Source organism: Cariama cristata, unplaced genomic scaffold, assembly GCF_000690535.1.
Source record: "Cariama cristata isolate BGI_N322 unplaced genomic scaffold, ASM69053v1 scaffold6742, whole genome shotgun sequence".
NCBI lineage: Eukaryota > Metazoa > Chordata > Aves > Cariamiformes > Cariamidae > Cariama > Cariama cristata.
Genome location: NW_009604431.1, coordinates 101,424 through 122,875, shown reverse-complemented (window position 1 = coordinate 122,875; position 21,452 = coordinate 101,424). Strand labels below are relative to the sequence as shown.

The following is a 21,452-nucleotide window of genomic DNA, read 5'->3' as shown; positions in this document are numbered from 1 at the left end:
CCTGTATAGCACAGAGGGGCTTTTTGCAACTCCTCAGGTTTCAGTAGTGATTTGGGGGTTCTGTAATGAAAAAAACCCTTTCTCTTCAATAATGAACTGAGCCCAAAAGATGTTTTTAATGAACCTCAGTTAGTTCGTTTGATGTGGTCCTTAAAGCCAAGTCTAAAAAGTGAAAGCGTCTAGAGCATATAACAACGTACTTCCTTTCTTGTCCCCAGGACCTTGTCACATTTGTATCAGAGCACTGACTGGTCACACAAGGATCTGTCCAGACTGATTGGTGAAGTCCGCAGACATATGACCAAGTGCAAGCTAAGCTGCTTTTCCCTGGAGAGCTTGAAGTACTATGACAAGGAGCTAAAACTGCGGAAGCAAGAGGGATACCAGATATCTAGCATTGATTTTTGGGGACTTCTGCTGGAAAAAGCATTAAGTGATGGGGTAGAGTGTCTATGTTTTCCCTAACAGCTACTCAATACTGTTGTATGGAAAATGAAACTCCAGGGAGAAATGCCAGCCCAAGAGCATGTCAGCATTATTCACCACATGATTTCTGCTGATTAACAAAGGGGATTTGTCCCACATATCTCTCAACACATAATTAGCAACCTAAGGGGTATTCTGTAGAGCAGAAAACCTATGTCTCCTTCTATCTGTAAGAGTATCTGAGCACCTAGCAGCAGAGTCCTGCTCTTGGTTTCTTTTGCTCTGTTCCTCCCTATAAGGACTTAAATAATCCATGTAAAGTGGATGTATTTACTGGGAAGAATGAGAGACCATTGTAGCACAACGTGTCCTACAGCTCACCTGTAATTAAATAAGCTTATGTGGATGTGTAAATGTTTAGATCACTCCTTGGTTAAAAAAATGTCTGGACACAAAATGAGTGGAGAGAATAAGAAAACGAAGATGGAATCAGGTATTTATTTTGCTGTAATCTTGCAAGCCCATACACCATGCCAAGAAGGTCCCTTGGTTTTGCTCTTTCTCTGTTTCTGGTCAATTCACAGAAAAACAACCACAAACTCTCAGATGAACGACAGGCATTGAGTCAGGGACAGAATCCCCTACCTATCTACATGATCCTCAACATCAAAGAAGACTATAGCCTTTCAGAGTTCAAAGGTGATGGCAAAACTGAGCTGTGTCTGGACTCGGTTGGTGTTCAAATGATCTGCATTATCAGTTACCACATGTCCTGCAACCCCTTGCACTGCTAAACCATAGCTTTTGTAAACAGTTCCTTTTCATCCTTAACTTTCTCTTCCATTTCTAGACTTTGTGCCTAGGCTCTGGGAGGAACCTATCTTCTATGGGGCAGGAGAAATCTGGGGGAGGTGCTTAAGGACAGCCAAGGTACTCACAAGTCAAAGCCTTAGTCCCTTATCAGGGGTAATTTAGGCTTATACCCTTTTGGTATAAACTTCACTTATGTCCTATCTGGAGAGGCTTGTTGGAAAGTTCTGAATTAACAAGTTCGGGAATGATTACTGAGTGAGTGGCTGAAAACAGTTGAATGATAACTCCTTACTCTGAGGAAGGCCAGTCTGTGATCACCCTGCTGATAGGGTTTGTGCTGCAGCTGCTTCCTTCTCATTTCAGAGCCCTTCCTGCAGGGAGGTAGGGATAGGATTGAGATTTAAAAGTTCATTTTTTGCCTTTGCAGAATGGGTGGAGTTCACCCCTTATGAGGTCGGATTCTTAAAATATGGTGCCTTCATTCGTGCAGAAGATTTTGGCAGTGAGTTCTTCATGGGTCGCCTGATGAAGAAGCTCCCGGAATCCCGCATCTGTTTCATGAAAGGTGATGTGCTCCATGGCGAAAATTTGAATTGCATAAAAATATACTTTATTTTTAATATAATACAGACCCTGCATATTGCAACCAGTGCCCTGCAACAGGCAGGACTGAAGCAAAGTGTACAACATGTTGTTCTCATCTCAGGTTAAATTCCTTAGACACTGGAGACAAGCTAAAAAATACTATGAGGAAATTTCAAATAACACTATTCACTGGTGCTTTTGTCTTGAATGGTGACTCTCATGCTTGAAGTTTCAGGGCTGCTTAAAGAGGTTAGGTTTGTTTTGAACCAATCAGCAACAGAGCTCTACATGGAAAACATTTGTATTTTGAAACTTGAATCTTAAACCCAAATTTATCTATGAATGGCATGATTTTAAAAACAAAAAACAATGTTGTTACTGACTTTGTTATAAAATATGACAATTTTGAGTAGTTTTCTGAACTGTTGCTGATATTTTTGCAAGTTTAATAGTATTCTAAATCCTTTGTAATTTTGCTAACATGATTAAATCAGTGAGTTTTGTCATCCTTATTTCAGTAAAGTGGGTAGCTCCCAGTAACAGATGAAAGACAGCATTGCAGTTTTTATGCAATTCTTGGTTTAATTTTGCGTAATGCTAGAACTCTCTACCACACCCCTTTGTACGCTGGTTCTCTGGGGTGAAGTTGTCTGCAGAAAAGTCCATCTGCTCTTAAACTCTGAACAACAGATGTGTTACATTTAAATAAACAGAACAGAACACCAAGGATACCAGTAAGAAAGGGCTCACTTATGAACTGAAAAATCTATGCAACCAGCAACACCATGTGGTACACTTCTTATCTGGTGTACAGAGAAATTGTGCACCTCGATGTATGATACAGGACGAGTCCAGAGTCACATTGGTACGATCATGAGAAAATAGCTGAGCATGAGGAACAGAAGATTGTGCTTAGCCACACAGACACTAAATCGCAGAGCTTTAATGTCTGTGCTTAGAGCTTTTAGTGATGTCATGAGTTAAGAAAAGAGGTTGTTGAGGGAAAAGGCTCAGAAGATAACACAGGATCCAAGAGTATAAATAGGTCTGAAAAGGGGAGGACAAATTCATGGAAGGTGGTCTCACTGGTGACTCTGAAACATCGTCGTTCAGATGCAGCCACCAGCACTAGAAGTACCAAATCCAGAACCTTGAGATGCTGTAGAGTACACTGGAGAAGAGAAGCCTCCATACTTTCAATTTTCTTGTATTCTTCCATTAAGTGCTCTGTGCTGACTTCCAGAGGTAGGATGCAGATTACAGAGCCAGGTGGGACTACAGAGCCTTCTTCTGAGAACGTTGTGCCTCCATTGCAATTTCGCAACGATAGTGGTGTATAGTGTGTTCATACCCGAGGTGGCCAGGTAGCAAACACACCCAACACGTCCAGTCTGGGCTGAGCTGTATGATCTCAGCCTCAGCACCTGAACTAGGCTGGTGACTCCACACCCATTCCTGTGCCTTTAGAAAGGATGGAGTGGAGAGTTAAAGCAATGTTGCCATCTAGTGATATGAGATGTAATGCCCTCGTGAGTTGCGACCAAAATGTACTATTTACAGGGTGATAGTTTTAAGGATAAAAGCAAGGGGTCATTTGCAGGGAGAGGTAAGACCTTTTATAAGAGCAATGGCTAGAGCTGGAAAGATCGGTTGAGCTTATGGGGATACAATGCCCTCAGGTTTCCTGAAGAAAGGCTGGGGTGCATGAAAGCTTGTCTGCTATTTTCAGCTCTGTCAGCCTAGTAAAAGGTACCATCTCTCCTCATAGTTCTTATTTCAGCAAATATAGGTACCATGAAAATTCAGTGCAAGAGGTTAGGGAAACATTGCTATGTAATTACAACCAAGTTCTGGGGGGACAACAGTGTTTGGAAGATATTAAAATGCTCAAGCAGTGTATAACTCCTGGGGCTCAGGGAGCCGGCAGAGTTATGGAGTGAGAAGGCACCAAGTGAAGACAGGAGAAAGGAGTGGAGTTGCCTTCTCACAGCCGGCCTTGACAGAAGCTTCTCAAGCTGCAGGGAGATGAGGTTGTGTTGATGGAAACTGGCAGGTAATTATCTGCAAATGGACTCTGGTTGCCAGCTAAGTATAGAGCCAGAGACTCCCTATCTGATTTATTCATTATGTATTTCGAATTTTCCTCAAGCGAGTCCCATTCTTAGGGAGAATTCCTGTGAAGCAGAAGAGCCTTGGCTTCTTGTACCACTCCAAAAACAAGCCAGGTTTAAAAAGGAATTGTATTTCTCTTACTAATTTATGGAATGTATAATTATTGTATTGTACAATTCAAAGTATTGCATCCTTTGTGATGTATGGCTTTTGCAAAGCCTTGACTGGTAGAGGTTTTGAAGGCAAAGCTCAGCAATGCCTTCTCTGACAGAGTTCCTCTCAGGGCCTGTGGCAGACCTGTGGAGGAAGAAATACTTTTCAAGATCTAAGTGGCTTTTGGATATTTCTGCACTGGGTATACATTTTTAGATGTGTTTTCAAGTGGGAGGGCAAAAGTGGAAGAAGGACCGTGGGGATGAGAATAACAAGGACAGGGAGAGGAGTCTTACTCAAAAGAACTTCTGGCAAGAGAAATCTTACAAGAGACAGTGAAGATGTCTTGTTTTAGAGGACTACTCTGCAGACTATCCCAAATCGTGCTCTGACCACTTGAATCTTGGCTGTTCAGGAGCAGCCTCCAAACGTTTAAGTGAGTATACGATTGTATATGACATACTTCGTAGACCAAACCCTTATTCTATGGGAAATGGCATGTTTTTACTCTCTATAGGACAGAAAATGTTGGTTTGCAGCGTATTGGTAATAGCTGTAAATGTCAATGAATTACAGTGACTGAAGGCCTGGCACGATGTTTAAAACTATTTAAGTTCCTCTTTGAAGACAGAATGAGAGTTGTCATGAAGGAACTTCATGTAGTTTTTGGTTGAGAGTTTGGAAACCTTGAGGCTTTCCAACACCACTTGCAAAGCTGAAATGTTATTTTTTTTTAAAGGGATGTTTTCCATTAAAATGTTTCCAAAGCTGTTTCCCTGTTCTCTACTTCTGCACAGGCCTGTGGAGCAACGTCTTTTCCTACAACCTCTTGGATGCCTGGCACTTGTCAGATCCTACAGAAAGGTGCTCACTGAGGTGTACCCAACATAGGACTGTTGATGTTGGTTGGTTACGTTTCTGTTTCTACTTTACTTGTTGTCGTCTGAGTCTTGAAATGAATGTTACATTCAGATGCATATAGTATGAAATCTTTGTGAAGGCTTTTTAAATGTTAAAACTGAGGCCAATACTGCACTGCTTTTTTTTTTTTTCCTCCCTGAGGTGGCATGTTGCCAGCGATATCTAATTAGGTTTCCTCTCTGAGTTCATTCATAGCAACATTATTTCCATTAGTCTCCCTTGGGCTGAAATTATGCAAGTGATGATTTACCACCGAATATAAAACTACTGAAGTTTTTTAACAGATAATCTTTGCCAGGGGCCTTTCAGTGAACCTACGTGTTGTAACAAACATCTCAGTGCTGTGTTCTCTATCTGCCTTGGCAGATGGTACTTTTTATATGTTGTTGTTGAATATTTGCATGTATCAATTACGTGGAACTCCATTTCAGTTTTCTTTGATCTTGATGTAAACCTGTGTTCTCCTTAGAGGTGTTGGCTGTCCTTCCTGTGTTCCAATGTGGTTAGCGAGTTTGGTTTATGCGTTTTTTATCACTTTCTCCATGGAACTGTTGCAGAAACCTGAGTTCAATAAATGCCTGTGATAGAAAGTCATTGGCCCCCTTTTCCAATCTCATGAGGTGCCATTTAGCACAATCCTTTTTCTCTGCTCTTTTCTAGATGTCTAAGTCTCCAGACAGCTTTTTGTTTTGTTTTGTTTTTTCCCAGAGTTGGTCTGGGCTAATTTTCAAATGCCACCATGGAGGTCCAGATTCTCAGCCTACCCTGATGTTCACACAGGGAATCCACCTATGACTTCTATCAAGCAGTAGATCACTTTTTCCAGCTTTAGGAAGTTTGTTGCCACTCTGACTTTTTTTTCATGGAATATACTTTACTGAAGATTGATTTTTCTTCTTGTTTCTGCTTTGACATTAATTTGATTGTATGTTGCCATGTCTTATTAGGATCTTCTTTCCTCTAACTAATATTAGATGCCTTTTGGTATTTTAAGTATTGTGAAGAACTGTATCAAAACAGCAACTTGTTCATCTCCTCTACCCTTCAGAAGGAGATGAGCCTTCCCCACCAGCCAGGAGCCATGAGCTGGAGACTTACTTAGTCACCCCTGAATGTGGCATCATGGACATCATTCGACAGGTCCTGACTGAGCGGGTGATGGTTTCAAAGTTCTACAACTTCCTGAAGGGGTTCCAGGTGCACAATGAATACCTTCAGAGCAGAAGCTTCTGTATATGGAAAGGTAATCATCCCTGAATATTACTTTTTATCTGCTTAGATGGTTGGTGTTTTCATCAGTGCAGAGAAGGCAGAGGATGAACAGGCTTTTATTCTTCACTTTGGAAAAAAAAATTTCAAGATAACTTGTTAAATTTCATCCAGTCAAACCAGCTCTAAGAAGTCCCTGGATTCCAGGTAAGAGCAACTACCGCTTATGAAGACAGAAGAAGAGCAGCATAAGAAGTGAAGGAGCTGGGTTTTTTTTGCCATGGACAGGTCTTTTTTTTGTATGTGTCAAGGCTGAGCTTCCGTAGTGTGGCAGGGTCTTGGAAAGTAAAAGTAATGGGGAGAGAAGAGGTATTTTTTCCTCCCATATTAGCCAAACAACAGATATATTACTTCTTCAGTGAATCACTCGTCATAACAAATATTTCTTTTTAGATACTGTACTAGAGAATTTCCCCAACCAGCTGACAGAAACAGCAGAGTTCATGTGCCTGGCAGACACGGCTGGATACATCGATATCAGCTACCCACCACTTATGAGGCCAGAGAGGAAAGTGGATGTTGTTCTACACTTAAACTATTCCTCTGGATCACAGACATCGGTGCGATGACCACTCCATTTTCATTTGATAATGCCTGCTGTCTTTTATCCCTTTTAGCCCTGTTTAACTCTTAAGGAGTCAGAATAATTTATGTAGAAGAAACTCATTCTAGGAGAAAAGGATTCTTGGTGTACAACTCCCATTTTGTAGATGCCTGAGTCTCTCAGTGATGATGGTATACCACAGCAAATCACCTAAGGAGAACAGAATTAGTATCAATTTTCTAAATATTTTCTTCTAATTAACCCTCTGATAGGTAAATGCTATGTGCTAGGAATGTGTGCTCCTGGGATCTCGGTATGGCTATTGAGGCTATACTCCATAGGGAGTGTTTCCCTGGAACTAGTACCACCACTGATAAACCTGTTTCGTTTGTCTTGTGATATCCATCTAAAGATATCCACATGCAGTTGAATTAGAAGTAATTTGTCTAGTTGTCTTTAGAATAATAACTGCATTTTTTTTGTCGTTCTTCTAAATTGTGGAGAAGAATTGTCCTTAGATGCCACATTTGCTGTTTCAAATACCAGCTAATAACCTGGTCTATATTTCCTGTTACTAGATACAGATAAGACAGTAGTTCATGAAGACTAGAATTTTCAAACACCCCAACCAGATTCAGGAACAAAAATCCTATTTTCAAAAATTACTTACACACCCACAAGATTAAATTAACATTTCAGTCAAGGTGGTGTTTGCTCCCAGATGCCTACATCACTTTTCGCAGCCATCTTAAGGCATCTAAGACAGTTAGAGGCTTTTAAATATTTCATGCCAAGTCAACAAAATGTTTATACCTTTGTGAATCTGTATTTAAAAACCACACCAGTTCAGATTCCTGTCCATTCTGCTCATTTCAGAATTTTCTCCAGTAAGGGGAAAGTTTCTGTGTCCAAAGCAGATAGGCCAGCCTTGCCCACAGCCATGAACATCTTAGTTATCTTGCAGATAAAGGCTGACGAAGAGGAGGTAGGACAACAATCAGGAGTGCAAGTTGGAGGCTGGTCTTGGACTGTTGTCTGTTAATAACTAGTACTTAGTATCTCACACAAGAGACAAAGGCTGGAAGAAATACTGACAGTGAATGCTGCTCCCAGATCTTTTTGAAGGCCTTTGATGGATGCTTTGTGCATTACGAAAGGTTGGGAGGGTGGTAGAATTTCTGACCTTTTTTTTTTTCCTGTTTGAATGCAGCCTTTGGAAGAAGCCTCCAAGTACTTCCTAAAGCAAGGAATTCCATTTCCCAAAATCCACCTGAGTGAAGAAGAAAAGAAAAATCTAAAGGAGTGCTACATCTTCGAAGACACAGAGACCCCAGAGGCACCGACAGTGGTGTTTTTCCCACTGGTGAATGACACCTTCAGAAAATACAAAGAGCCTGGTAAGCTGTGGGACAGAGACGGTCCTCCCACCACCTGGCCGCCCTTTGGATGTGTTGGGATGGGAGACATGGGCTAGCATGATCCCCTTCTCCCCTGCCTTGGCTCCCATGGGAGAGAAACATGGGTGCCCGGGTAGCAAGGAGCAACGTTGTGCCCTATTTGGAAAGCAGGACATGGGACCACATCTATAGCCCATCGATGACCTTTCTTTATTTGTCAGGTGTGGAGCGCAGCCCTGCTGAGATGACACAGGGCAACGTGGACGTTTCCAGTGTTTTTTCCCCGTACTGCCTAAACAGCTTTACCTACACAGAGGAGGAGTTCGACAAGCTGGTAGAACTGACCAGCTACAACATTCAGAACAACAAACATCTGATCCTTCAGGCTTTGAATTCAGCTATAGAGCAGAAAAGACAGCACAAAAAATAAACGCTGTACTGAGTTTCAGAAAGATATCCATATAATTTTTTTTTTTCCCTGTAGAAGAATCAAGACCTGTTTGTGGATGAGCATGATGGACTTGGGAAAATACAAAGACTAGTCTCACCTTGTGGTTCCTCTCCACCATCTAGTGATCCTAGATAAACCCATTGAACAAAATAATGATTAGTCTCGTGCTTTATTTATGTTGGATTTCACTGCTGGCAAATATTTTTTTCACGTATGTACAAGTATATGCAGTAAATCAAAGGTTAGGAAATATGGGGCTTAATCATGAGGTTTTTTTTAATGCATGAATGTGGAATAGCAATACAAATTCTTTCAAAATTTACTACACTAGTAGAAGTTATATGTGCAGCGAAGACAAATGAACTACAGAAATTTAATTTATTGCAAATCTAGTGCAACAGAAAAATACATAATAAACGTGGGAAATCTCAAAGAAAGAGAAAACTCTACTTTCCTATAGTGTCAGCAAGGAAGTTTGTTAGAAATTACATGCAAAACTAAACATAAAAGGTACAGAAAATCTGAGATTTCACATGGAAAATAGAAATTTTCTATTCTGAGTTTATAAGTTTTATTACACCAGCAATATTTAGGTTTGGAAAATCCCTTGGAAGTAACTGTTTCAAACCCTGCTGTGATTCAGGATCAGGTCTCCTGGTGTGTGTCTAAGTACCTAACCTGGGGTTGTGCTTTTCATTGAACACTCATGGTATTTAGAGGATCCAGCTCAGCATCTGCATCCCATTAATTTCAACAGGTTTATTAGTATTTCTTGTTATTACAGGATGAGATGCTGTGAGAATTAAAACATCAAAAACTGAAAGACATTCAGATTTTGTGGTAAGAAGGCAAGCTAAGTCCTTTACATTGATACCCATGGACAATTCATGGGTAATTGCATAACTTTGTCAGGCCCTGACTGTACACAGGCAACACAGGCTTTATACAGCTACTGCAAATAGCACAAGACAATTTGTTGAAACTGCTTATTTTTGAGATGAAGACCAAAATAATTATCTGCTTTATGAAGGATTTTAATAATGCAAATACTCTGTAAACCTGTTTCATTACAACAACGATACTAATCTAAAAAGAATATAATGCTTTATATTGTCAGTATCAGCTACCCCTAATTACTTAAAATTTAAATGAAACTCAGTAACTTTTGTGCTGAAGTAACTTGTATTGGCAAACACAGAGCTATGAATAACGAATCATGGCCAAAATAGAAAATAAATCCTTAATTCAAAATGAAATGTGAACATCTAAAGGGCTGAAAAATTCTCTTCCCTCTTGCTATCATCGTCCACATCTCTTCAAGCATTTGTTTATGCCTTATCTTCCTTTAGTCTTTGTTGTCTTTAGTCTCCCACACTCACTTCTGATGACCCAAGGCCCCGTAGGGATGGTGTATCCTTGCCCAGCTGCTTTTCCAGGTCCTCACACCTATATCCAATTTGCAGCCTTGGTTCAAACCTCCAGTGTACTGACATGGCTGTTTATTTGCTGCTGCTCTTCAAGGGCTCCTCTCTTTGTGATCTCTGCTGCTAAGTCAGGCAGCCCCTTTTGGCGTTGTCTCTCCTCTTCCCCACCTCCAAACCCCTCTTGGGCTTCCCTGTTTATCATTATGGCAAACCCTTTTGGGGCGACACACTTGTTTGCTACTTCTACCTGTCCATCTTTCAGCTGAGGTTCCGGGCATCTTCAAGAGCTGCAAATGGAGTTCCCACCCCTGCCATCCAAGTCCTTTGATGACGTCAAATTTCAAGAACGCTGCCTCTCTTTTCCTATCTCTATCTTTAACTATACCCCTTTGCTTCTCTTGCTGTCTTTTTGTTTGTTGGTTTAACAGAAGGAAGCTCCATTTATTCCCAGTGTCCCACTAAGTCGTGCTCTGCTGTACCTGCCCACCTCCTGGCAGTCCGGCCAGGCCCACAAGATAGCTTCTTGTGGTGATTTTGGTATGCCTAAAGCTCTTGGACAACAACTGGATCTTTTTGTTAATTCTCCCCTTGCAATCCTTAAACATCCATAGCTTTCTTCTTTAAGATACGCCCACAGCCACCTGAGTTGCACAGCAAGGTCCTTGCTGTTACCCTGAATATACCTAAACATCCTGCATTGCTGTAGGCCCTGAAAAAGGTCTGGCTTAATCCTCCATCCAGCTGTCCTTTTCCTGGGGCACTGGGGGCCTTCACCTAGAGATATGTACAACCCCATAGGTAATGCTCTTGAGTTGAGGGGAAGGACACCAGCCCCATCATGCCATCTGCAGTTGGTTTCTTCCTTTCTTAGATATTGTAGAGATGTCTCCAGGTGACCACTCCTCAGCAGTGGCCTGTTCTCCTGATTCCCATTTAGTCAGCACTCCTGGTCCATGTTTAGTAGAGGTGCTTTGTTTGTGACTTAGGGGGTTGGTTAATTTGTTGGGCTCAGCTTGCTTTTTATGATTGAATTTATTAATTAATTGCACAGAACACTTGCAGAAGATCCTGGTCGCCAGTTCTTGCAGGCCAGTGTGGAAGCTTTGTGTGGCTTTGTCTTCTGGCATTTTTTGTTCTCGTTCAGCTGCTAATGGTGTATGTTTCCCGTGCTCAGCCTCTGGGCTGTACTGAGGCATTGAAAGAATGTAGGTAACAGCTGCAGATGTGGGCATTTAAAAGCCCTTTTGGTTTTGGAGGTTGGGAGTGTCCCTTTTTACAGGAAATAGAAGTAATTTCATGGAATTATGCCTTCAAGGCAGGAAGCAAACTGGGGGGGGCGGGGAGAAGCACTGCAAAAATCCAGGCCCACACTGTATCACAGTGTTAGCACCGATAGGAGGTAGCATGATTTTTCCTAAATGTTTTATAAGACAGAACTCTTGGTAGCTGTGGTAATAGGAACTGCAAATACTAACATGGTGACCTCCTTAAATGTAATTAATATGTTCTGCATCTTTTCCATGTCTGGCTTTTCCTTCTTACCTATTCATTATCCGTAGGTAAGTGAAGGGATTAGTATGCAATTGCACCTTTGCCCCAGCCCTTCTGATTATCACAAAGAACTGGGCAGCTCAGTGAGGTGAGTCAGCCCATAGGAACCTCAGGAAAGCAGAAGTGGGATTTTTTAACCCCTTGCGAGGCATGTGAGTACTCGGACAGTCTTCTCTGGTGAGTGCCACTGAGGAAGCAGAAGCTGATGGGATGGTTGGCAGGACCATTTGATGCTGTTCTGTAGCCCAAAGAGTGATCAAACCAAAGATTATTGTGAACAGTCTGAGCCAACTGAGCTGTTCGTTGGTGACACTACAGGTTGCACCATGTGAGTGATGGGAAATGTGTCTGCCACAGCGGATACAGGAGAACGTGGGTGGTAGAGCAGGACTCCTTTCTGAAAAACCCTGTGCCAAAACCTGATCACATGTAAAGCTCTCCTGCATATGTGCAATATCCCACCATCTAACTAGAGTGATGATGCTGCAGAGGAGGCCAGCAGGGCTAGTTCCCTCGTGTCCTGATCATGGTATGCTGGTCAGCAGGTAGCAATGGGTGAGAGCTGTGTCTTTCATGCCACTGAACTTTTGCACCTTTGAGCTCCTCTGGAAAGTCTGTTCCTTGCAGGGTTCACACTGAAGCCCAGCGCACCTGCAGCGTTCATAAAGCACTTCCCCAGCACTCCTCCCACCCTTCCAGCTCTTCATAACAAAACTCTAGGATGTCTTGTCATGTCTCCAGTTTCTTCCTCCTTGGGTCCTGAGGTCTCCTTTGTGCTCCCTTCGATCCACTATTATTTATCCCTTTTTCTCCATGCAGCTGGGTATCTCACCCAGATGTCATGGCCTGATCCCAGCTGCCTTAATGCTTGTGGTATTCATGCTTCTTCCAAATATGACCAAACCTCCATCATTCAGACCTGAAGTTTCTGGAGGTACCGTTGCAGTGTGGAGGAGACACGTGAGACAAAAGGGAAAGATTAAGAAAGCAGATGCTATAAAAAGCAAGGGAGAGAGGAAGGGGAGAAGGAAAAAATTTTTATAATACCCGAATAAAAGTGGAGAAGGCAATTATAGCTATGTGGTATTGAGATGGACAAAGTAAGGAACGGATATTTAGGAAACCCAAGAAGTCAATGGGAAAGAAAAGATGTCGGGGAATGGAAAGGAGAAAAGAAAGAGGAAATCGGGAACAAAAAGGTGATGGAGACAAACATTTAAGATGGAGATAAAGGAATATCCCTCCTCCAGTTTCTTCAAAGCAGTCTTGATAGGCCAGTCCATTAAAAAGAAGAACAACTAAAAAAACCCCTAATACAGAAAATGTGATGGCACTAAATCCTACTGCTGACATTCTGACAGCTCTGAGCTTACAGCCGCCTGATCTGCATACTGTGAGTGCTTTCCAGCTCCCAGCTCTCTCTCCTTTTCTTTGCCCTTAAACACTGGGAAAAGACAGTTCCTCGGCCCCTAACAGTACGACTTTTCCTACCAGATGCTGCTTATTGCACCCTTCTCTCTCTCAGCTAATAATCTGTAAATTAGTTGTACATGTACGAAATTTTCTCCCCTTCTATTTCTTTTCTTCTGCTGAGGTAATGGTGCATCCTTAGAGGCTGATAACTATCAGGTAACGAGCTGCAAGTTTCTACATACATTAATATGCACTTTTACATCTTGAACATTTAATAGCTGTTTCTTTAATTTTGCAATTTCTGCTACTCAGCTGGCTAACATGCAAAATTGTTCTAACCAGTCTTGAAAGCAAGCCATGCTCCAAATTCCTCCTTGAGCTGCAGTCCTTTTTTGTTTGGTGTCTACTCTGTAAACATAAGATGTAGTTTATTTTTGAGATTTAACAGATGATATGATATCCTGGCATTTGTTACAGATTAAATGTTTTGGTCCCATGTGCAGAAAAGTACTCAGAAAATCCTTCATAGACCCTTAACAAATACCTTTTCTGGTCACTCTTAAACTCTGGTCCATGATCTCTGCTGGTGCAGGAGCTGATGGCCTGTAACTCGCAGCTGGTTTGGGGCATGGGAGGAAACACCGTACTGGTCATACTGCCCTCATGCTGGTTTCCAGCTCATGAGGAGATGATAAACTTGCATGTAGTTTGCAGAAATGTGGAGAGTGAACAGTGATTCAGCAAACTTTGGGACCCGCTCTTCTAGTTTACCGTACTCCTGGGAAACCTTCTCCAAGTACAGAAAACGTCCCACAGTAAGACAACTCCAGACTTTCTCAGTGTACAGTTAAGCACTGAGGACTGTACATTTGCAACATGCGTAAAATCCGAGAGAGAGAAAATGGAGTGTAAATCTCCACTTCAATTAGGCTGCTCTAAGACCAGTATGGTAAGTGCTTGGCTTTATCCAGTGCATCAGTAACTGTAACGTGAAAGAAACACAGATAAGTATTTAGCTGTGAGTGCCGTGATGTAAAAAGTCATTAATGATGTCAGGCTCTTTACTGGGAAAGTAATAACTTTCAGTATCAAAATTGTGTACTAGTTATACGCTAGACGCATACAAATGCTGATGCATGTATGTAATGGATATAAAGTGCAGTACTTTTGTCACTATGATTGTCATGTCCTAACAGGAATATATTCCAGTACTTTTAAACCCTTTCATTAAAGACTTGCTTTAAAATTAATTTCCCAGAAGATTTCTTCTTACCTATGACAGGGGTAAGACGACAGACAGCAGCAGTGCCTCTGCCTCCTGTGATTTTCCTCTCCTGCTCCACATCTCCTTCCTTCACTAACTGCACAAGTGATGGTCTAAGACACCGCTCCTCCTGCGGGAAGAGGACGTAGCCAAGCCAGAATGCTCAGCTGGCTCTGCCCTCTAATGCTATTTTTGGTATAGAAGTATCCATATGTCTGAGAGCAGCGAGGCAGTCACAGTCAGTCCTGATTGTGTTTCCAGCTTGCCAGAATAACCCCAGGCCCATCTTGGCTGGTCTGTTCAAAGGCTAAGCAAGCATATACTGCTGCGAGGCATTTCGGGGGACATTGGCTATCAGCAGTTTTGTTCCAGTCCAAGACTGTGATAAAAGAAATCAGAAAGCTATATTTGAACATGTTAAAAAATTTTAAGTTTGTCAGGGAGCTCCGTTTCTCCACAGCCTGTCTCTGCAGTCAAATGTAATACAGGTACCTTTGCCAAGTGATTGATGCTTCTACAAACTGGGTTGTAGTCTGAATAAGAAGCCCAAGTATTAGAGGGAGCACGAGGTCTAGCAAGCACTAAAGGACGAGAGTAGTGTGCTGTTTGCTGCCAGGGCAACTACAGTTAGATCTTTGAAGCGGATATGTTATTTTGCTTCATCTATCCTTAAATTACTGAAATATGAAGTGTAAAGAAATAAAATCATTCCACTTGGAGCCTTTGCTTTTCATTCTACAAGTTGAGACCATCCAGCTTTGAACATTCAGATTTTAAATTAGATAACACTAGTTCAGTTGTTAATGAGAGCCTCAGAATTTTCTTTCTTTATGGTGTTCCCTGTGGAGTTGCTCAGGTGGCAGCAGAATACCTTTGTTTAGCTGAAGGCCATACAGGTCATTCCAGATGGCCAAGTGTGCACGTAATGGGGATTTAACTCTGCAGATGTGGAAGTCTGTACACAGAATCCACCTGTTCTTCTCCATGGGTTTCCTTGAGGACAGGGAATCTCAACTTTATTAAGATTTGTGACCTTTAGAGGGGTTTCTAGGTGAATATCATCACTTATGCTAATGGTCCTCTGAACTAATCATCCTTGGGAAAGCTGGCCTGCTCTAATAATAGTATATAATATAAGTATACCATTATTTTTAGTGTCCCATGGCAGGTCTTCCAAGGTCAGGCAGGTCTTCTTTTCTGATGAGGCTAAACAAAAAAGATGAATGATTGTTCTCTAAATTAAACTGCAAGAGGATGCAGTTCAGAGTGTCCGTGACCTGTAGCCAAAAGATGCTCTTGTACTTCAAGTGTGGGCAGAGCTACTTTTCATGCTGGAAATGCAGATGCTATGACACAACCTACTGTTACTGGAGCTGCTAGTTTGTTATTCATTTGTTTTTCTGTGTTTGAAGATGGTAATTTCCACTGAGTATGCCTGAAGATGTTCATGTGCTCTTTTGTTCCGGCTCTTGGGTTGAACAAAATCTCTGTAAAATAAAACTAAACCAGTGCATAGTATATTCTATTTATCTTGACAAGAGTTTCCTGCAGTTGCTGTATAAAGTTCAATTGCCTTTATCTGGAAAATGTATGAAAGCATAACTCTTATATAATAGTTGTGCAAAGCAGATATTTCCTTGCTTTTTTTTGTGGAATTTAAGGTACTGCCAGGTGCCGTAGTAGTCCTGGGTAACCCCTGCAAACATCCAACTCCTCCTCCCCTGCTGTCCTACCACACACAACCTGCTGCTGCTGCTTCACGTCCCTCACTCGCCCCCCTACCTTCAGCTCATATCTGCAAACCGAAGACCCAGCCCCGTGCCCACGCCTCGACCTTGATTCCCTGGGAAAAAGAACTGGGAGCAGCCCAGGAGGAGCTGGGAGCCACTGGTCCATGCAGTCACCTGCCAGGCGGTGGGGGTGGCCCTGTCCGGAGGGAGGGGGTGTCACTGCGTGGCACAGGGCAGTGCCTCTTTGCAGGCCTCAAGTTTGGGTCCCCTCGCTTATACGGCGGCTTTGACCAAAGTGGACAGGTGTGTGCGGGCACACAGGCAGGTCCCTGTGTAGTTATTGACGCAGAGGCCTTTTCCAGGGCTCGGTTTCCCCCACACAGGAGCTGCTGAGGGCAGTGCCCGTGCTACAGGTGAGGAAGAGCTGGGTTTGAAGGAGCTCGCTTCAGTGGTGGTTCCCGCCGTGCTTCTCCTCAGCATGGCAGGATATCCCAGGACTCTGCTCACCACAGAAAAAGGGTGCCAGCAGTGAAGGACCTGAGGGGCAAGTGCCGACTGGGAGAGGTTCCCAGCCAGAGGAAGGTACCGCATCCCTTTTGGCTGTTGTGCTTGCCCCATAAGATCCTTCCCAGGAGCAGTCACCCTTGGCGCTCCACCGTCTTTGGTGATGGGAGGGGAGGCCTCTACTTATAGAGATGAGATGGGTGGGGCCTCAGGTCGTTTTATAAAATAACTTGTCATTGACTCCTACAGGAGTAAATCCTGCAAACATGTCTCAGGAAGTGCTGCCTGTGGAGGTGCCAGAAACACTCTGTTACATGAATCCAGGGAAGGCCATGATGCCATCAAAGGCAAAAGCACTACAGGTAAGAAAATGACTTTAAAAGTTTCCTTAAGGTCAACTGCATTTGACATGCACTTGACAGAAAACAAAATCCCATTTTGTGAGCATGTTTGTGTACAAGCTACCGTACAAACTTACTGTTTGATGGGACTAGGCAGCAATGTCTCTGCCTGAAGGAGTTTAAGGTGAGATGTTCTCTTTGTGGCTATCAGTGGCAAAAGTCCTCCTGACTCTGGAGCCAAAGATCTCAGCTTCATAGGCAAAATGAGGTAAGTCAGCACAGCAAGGGGACAGAAAAGGAAAAGAAAGGGGAAATAATGAACAGGGAAGGAAACAATTTTTAGGGGACTGAATTATCAGCCTGAATCCAGACCCAGACTTAAATATTTTTTTTCCACAATTAAATGCTACTTTTATTAAAAACTTAATATTTCTGTATCAATAACAAAATTTTGACATGCGTGTTACTGTGACAACTCCATTTTTTGTTATCGGAAAAGGGATAAGTACAGGATAGAGAATAGGGATAGGGAATTGAATTTTATTTCCACATTCCCAATTTTGTTCTGAATTTTCCATTTTGCTTTGCTTTCTGTGGGTCATTTCAAAATTTGCATTTGATTTGAACTGTAGTATGTTATACATCGTTCTGTGTGCTCTTTGACCGGCCAAAGGCACATCGCTTCAGGAAACACTCTGGAAACAGAATACTTTCAAAATTTTTGTAGGAACTGTTCTTTAATAGTGTTTTCCTACAAAGAATTTCAAAAGGGGCCACCCTACATTGTAGAAGTATTCTGGAACACCTCTTTCCTGAAAAAATTGGAACTTTAGACTTAAAATTTCGCAATTGCAATGTGTTTCACATGCTGGGTTCAAATCTAGAGAAGAGAATCTGGGATTTTTTAAATTGAGATTTAATACTCCTGAGAACAGGGGCAGATTGCCAAAAGACCACATTCGAAACAAAAAGCAAACCTTTATTCACAGAATAAATGCAGACGCATCTTTTGGGTATCTCACAGTTGAAATGGCTCTTCCTTCACTGACTCTTTGAAAGGGTACCCCGACATGGATTTTGTACCAGTGCGTGTTGAACCACATGGTGGTTTGTTCATTATGCTCAGCATGGTAACACAGCTGGGTGTAACCAACAGCTGTTCTAATTGGGGTTTCAGCATCAGTTATTGCAAGTCGGAATTAATTATCTACCTTGATACTGCTGCTGTTGTTGTTTTAATATTATGATTTATAATTTCTTTATTTCTTCAGGATAAAGACTCAGACATCAATTCTTTGGGAGATGGTGAACCGCAAGAAGAAAACGAAGAAAGTACTGTACCAGGCAAAGGTGATTTCAAGGTATGATGAACAAGAGAATTTTGAACCAAAGAGGGCTGAAGGTTTTGCTTTGCTTAAACGGGGAGAAGGCTCAGGTGAATAAATAATGATGGCTGCAGTTTGAGTGTTACAAGGAAAATGCCCTTAAGTTTATTGTTTGGACCATTTTATTCTACTTATTTTCATGATTTTCAGAATTGCTTGTTGTAATTCTCTGTTTTGTTTTATTGAGAGCATGCAGAATACCTATTGTTTTAATCCTTCACTTACTTGTAAAAGAAATCCATTGGTGAGCTTTCTGTTCCACAGTGCTTTTTGTAACTGAAAGGGCCAAAAGTATCAGTGATGCATGTTCTGCTGTAATGGTTTTGGCAGTGCAATCTGTATCCTAGCAGTTGATGGGGGAGTCCTGGATTATTGACCCTGATTTTTCATCACTTCTGTGCTCCATTAGAAAAAAACTGTAACGGGATTCTGTGAAAGGAGTGGTGTTGAATATGCTAGAGCTATTTCTTGCATTGGAAGATCAGTCATAGGTTTATTTTTGTTAGAAATTACTGGTTTTGATAGGGGTTCTTATTCTGCTGCTTTGCTATCTGTGCAGTAAGTACGGGCATTGCTTCTTATCTGTCAGGATTAGAGAAATTTAAATGTGGCTCATATAACAGTTCGTCCCAAGAAGTGTCTGCTTCTGAGGCAGATAATTCAATGCAAATTTGCATTATAATCCATGCAGACAAGTTATACTGAGACAAAATGAAGCTGAAAAGGAGCTTTATCTGGAAGTTGAAGTAATACTGTAAGCAGGCAGACAGGTGAGATTTGTGTACCAGCTAGTCCTGACATAATGTACGCACTGAGAAATTAAAACAAATTTTTATTCACAGTATTTTTACTTTTTCACAGACACTTTTCAAAGTTTAGCTTTTGTGTTTGCCCAGTACTAGGATTTTTATTAAAAAAAAAAATCAGTGGCATTAAAAGTTTATCCTGTATTTTCTCGGGATATATTCTATCAGTTTTGGATCTTTGTGGCGTTTCATCTTGCGAACATTAAGCTTATAATGTCTCTATCTCCAGCCTGTGGAGATGATACCAAAATTCTGGATCATGTATAGGATGTAGAATTTTGTAGGTAAAAACAAGCCAAAAACCAATTAATTGATCAGTCTTTGGTATAGCATTTGCTCCTGACAAAGGATAAGGAACCTAAAATGATGATGAGAGAAAGCAAAAAGATTTGAACTCCTGGGTTATAATTACCTATGATAATTATACATATGACAGGTAACTTCTTGTCTCCATTTCTTAATCCCACACAGTGATGTGTGTGTTTTCCCATTATCCGCTCAGGATACAGGCTTAAATCAAAGACATTTAATGGTTGTGAAATTTCAAGGGGACAGGTGTGACAGTAGTGAACCAAAAGAATCATCTTGTGTATGTGGGACCATAAAATTCTTCTAGGCCACTATGTTGCCCCTGTCTCTCACCAAAGGATTATTTTTCACATTTCAAAATTCCAAAAATTCGTAACAATCCATTGCTGATGGACTGCATTGTCGTTCTTGCATCTGGTTACATGGTTGCTGTTTTTTCTTCTACGGTGAGAACACAGCACTCTATCCTATGCACTTGCATGATCATGGCTTGATTACTGCAGTATATTATGTGTTTATGTGAAGGACACATACATGCTCTTATCTTCTGCTCAGTTTTTCTCAAATGTAAATTTTTCATCACTGTAACTACCAGAAGACTTAAATATGAGGGTCTCTGCCTGCTAAGAGGGATCATCTGTTGAAAATATACCACAACATATCCCAGCAACTACACGTGCCTTTACACCAACATGCTGATTTTTATCTGCATTAAGAAATTTTATTATTCAGGCCTTGGCTGGTACTTTGCCCCTCGCTAAAGCAGTAGACAGAGCCAGTTCTGGTATTTCAGACATCAGTGCTTATATTAAAATATTTAAGGATTGCAGCAGGTCTTCTACAATAATTAACGTGAGGGAAGGGGAGGGGGAAAATTGGATGCATAGTTCCGAATTCAGCATGAGCCATGTCTTAACAAGGGTAAGATGCCTCATACCTCAGGCCAAGTGGTACGTCATTTCCTTCCCAGGCAAGGGCTCCTTGTTCTTGCAAGGTTTGTGCAGCTGGGACAACAGCAGCCCTTCAACAGAAGAGGGGCAGGTTAAACTCTCACCCTTGCGCAAAGCAGGAGCTCTGGCTTCTGCTGGGTTCTGGAAGCTGGAAGCAGCTCCTGAGATCATGGGAAGAATGGGGAGCTGCCACACTGGACGGTGAGGTTAGGAGGAGGTTGCAGCTGCTGCCTCTGATATGGGTGGGACTCTATCACGTGAACCAGGAGCTGAGGCAGGCAGGAGTGCTGGGTGCCTGCTGGTGCCATGCACGGGGTCTCTGTCTCCCACAAAGGCAAAAGCCTGCTGTTGGCAGCAGCTCCAGCCCCAGGCTCAGTAGCAACTGGAAAGGCAGGAGCTCCTGAACCACCCCCAGCCCCATGGTGCTTGCAGGAGCATGGCACCAGCAACAGCTCTGCTCAGCTGCAAGAAGCTGTTCTGAGACCAGGTGCCTCCCCTGCCACCATGAGTGGTGGCATGGGGATACCTAAAATATGGACTACCGAAATGACATGGTCCAGCATGCCTCCCGCTTCAAAAATGAACCTCGCAAAGTCAAAGGAGGCCGCTTCCAATCAGTTCATAATTCTGAAATATGATTTACCCACATTTAACATAAAAAATGTAAACCACCTGTGTCTGAAATAGACCTCTAGATTCCCTTGAGAATCAGTAGTCAGAAATAGAGATTTTCAGAGTGTGATGCATGTCCTGTGGTAATGTTTACCTTAGGATGCTGTCAGATGTAAATACCTATTTTACAGCTATCTGGAATTAGGTGTGATGAGTCTCAACCCTCAGACAGTTAATGCTCAGTCTAGTTTCCTTCTCTCATATTTGTTCTGGTTGGAAAGGGCAAAGCAGTAGAAGAGGGCTCTGCCTTTTCATGAATGGACTATCCTATTCCCCTGGCTTCCACATATGGAAAAAATTTTGAACATGCAGTTGAATGCTTTGTTTTCAAATGGACCTATTTGTCAAAATCAGAAAAAATCCAGTTGTTAAACATCTGGAGACACCAAAAGATGGAGGACAATGTTTACAGTACTGAAAGGGCTATGCAAG

The 21,452-nt window shown here is 42.0% G+C and overlaps 1 protein-coding gene across 1 annotated transcript in view; it reads left to right on the top strand.

The window, feature by feature from the left end:
* LOC104158047 (cytosolic phospholipase A2 epsilon-like) overlaps positions 1-8,650 on the top strand; it is a 34,030-nt gene extending 25,380 nt beyond the window's left edge. The window contains exons 13-20 of the mRNA XM_009695608.1: positions 219-441; positions 1,011-1,125; positions 1,667-1,804; positions 4,887-4,994; positions 6,059-6,253; positions 6,673-6,839; positions 8,034-8,220; positions 8,442-8,650. Of these exons, the coding sequence (XP_009693910.1) occupies positions 219-441; positions 1,011-1,125; positions 1,667-1,804; positions 4,887-4,994; positions 6,059-6,253; positions 6,673-6,839; positions 8,034-8,220; positions 8,442-8,650 (1,342 nt within the window). The remainder of the gene's footprint in view (positions 1-218; positions 442-1,010; positions 1,126-1,666; positions 1,805-4,886; positions 4,995-6,058; positions 6,254-6,672; positions 6,840-8,033; positions 8,221-8,441) is intronic.
* The last annotated feature ends 12,802 nt before the right edge of the window (positions 8,651-21,452 follow it).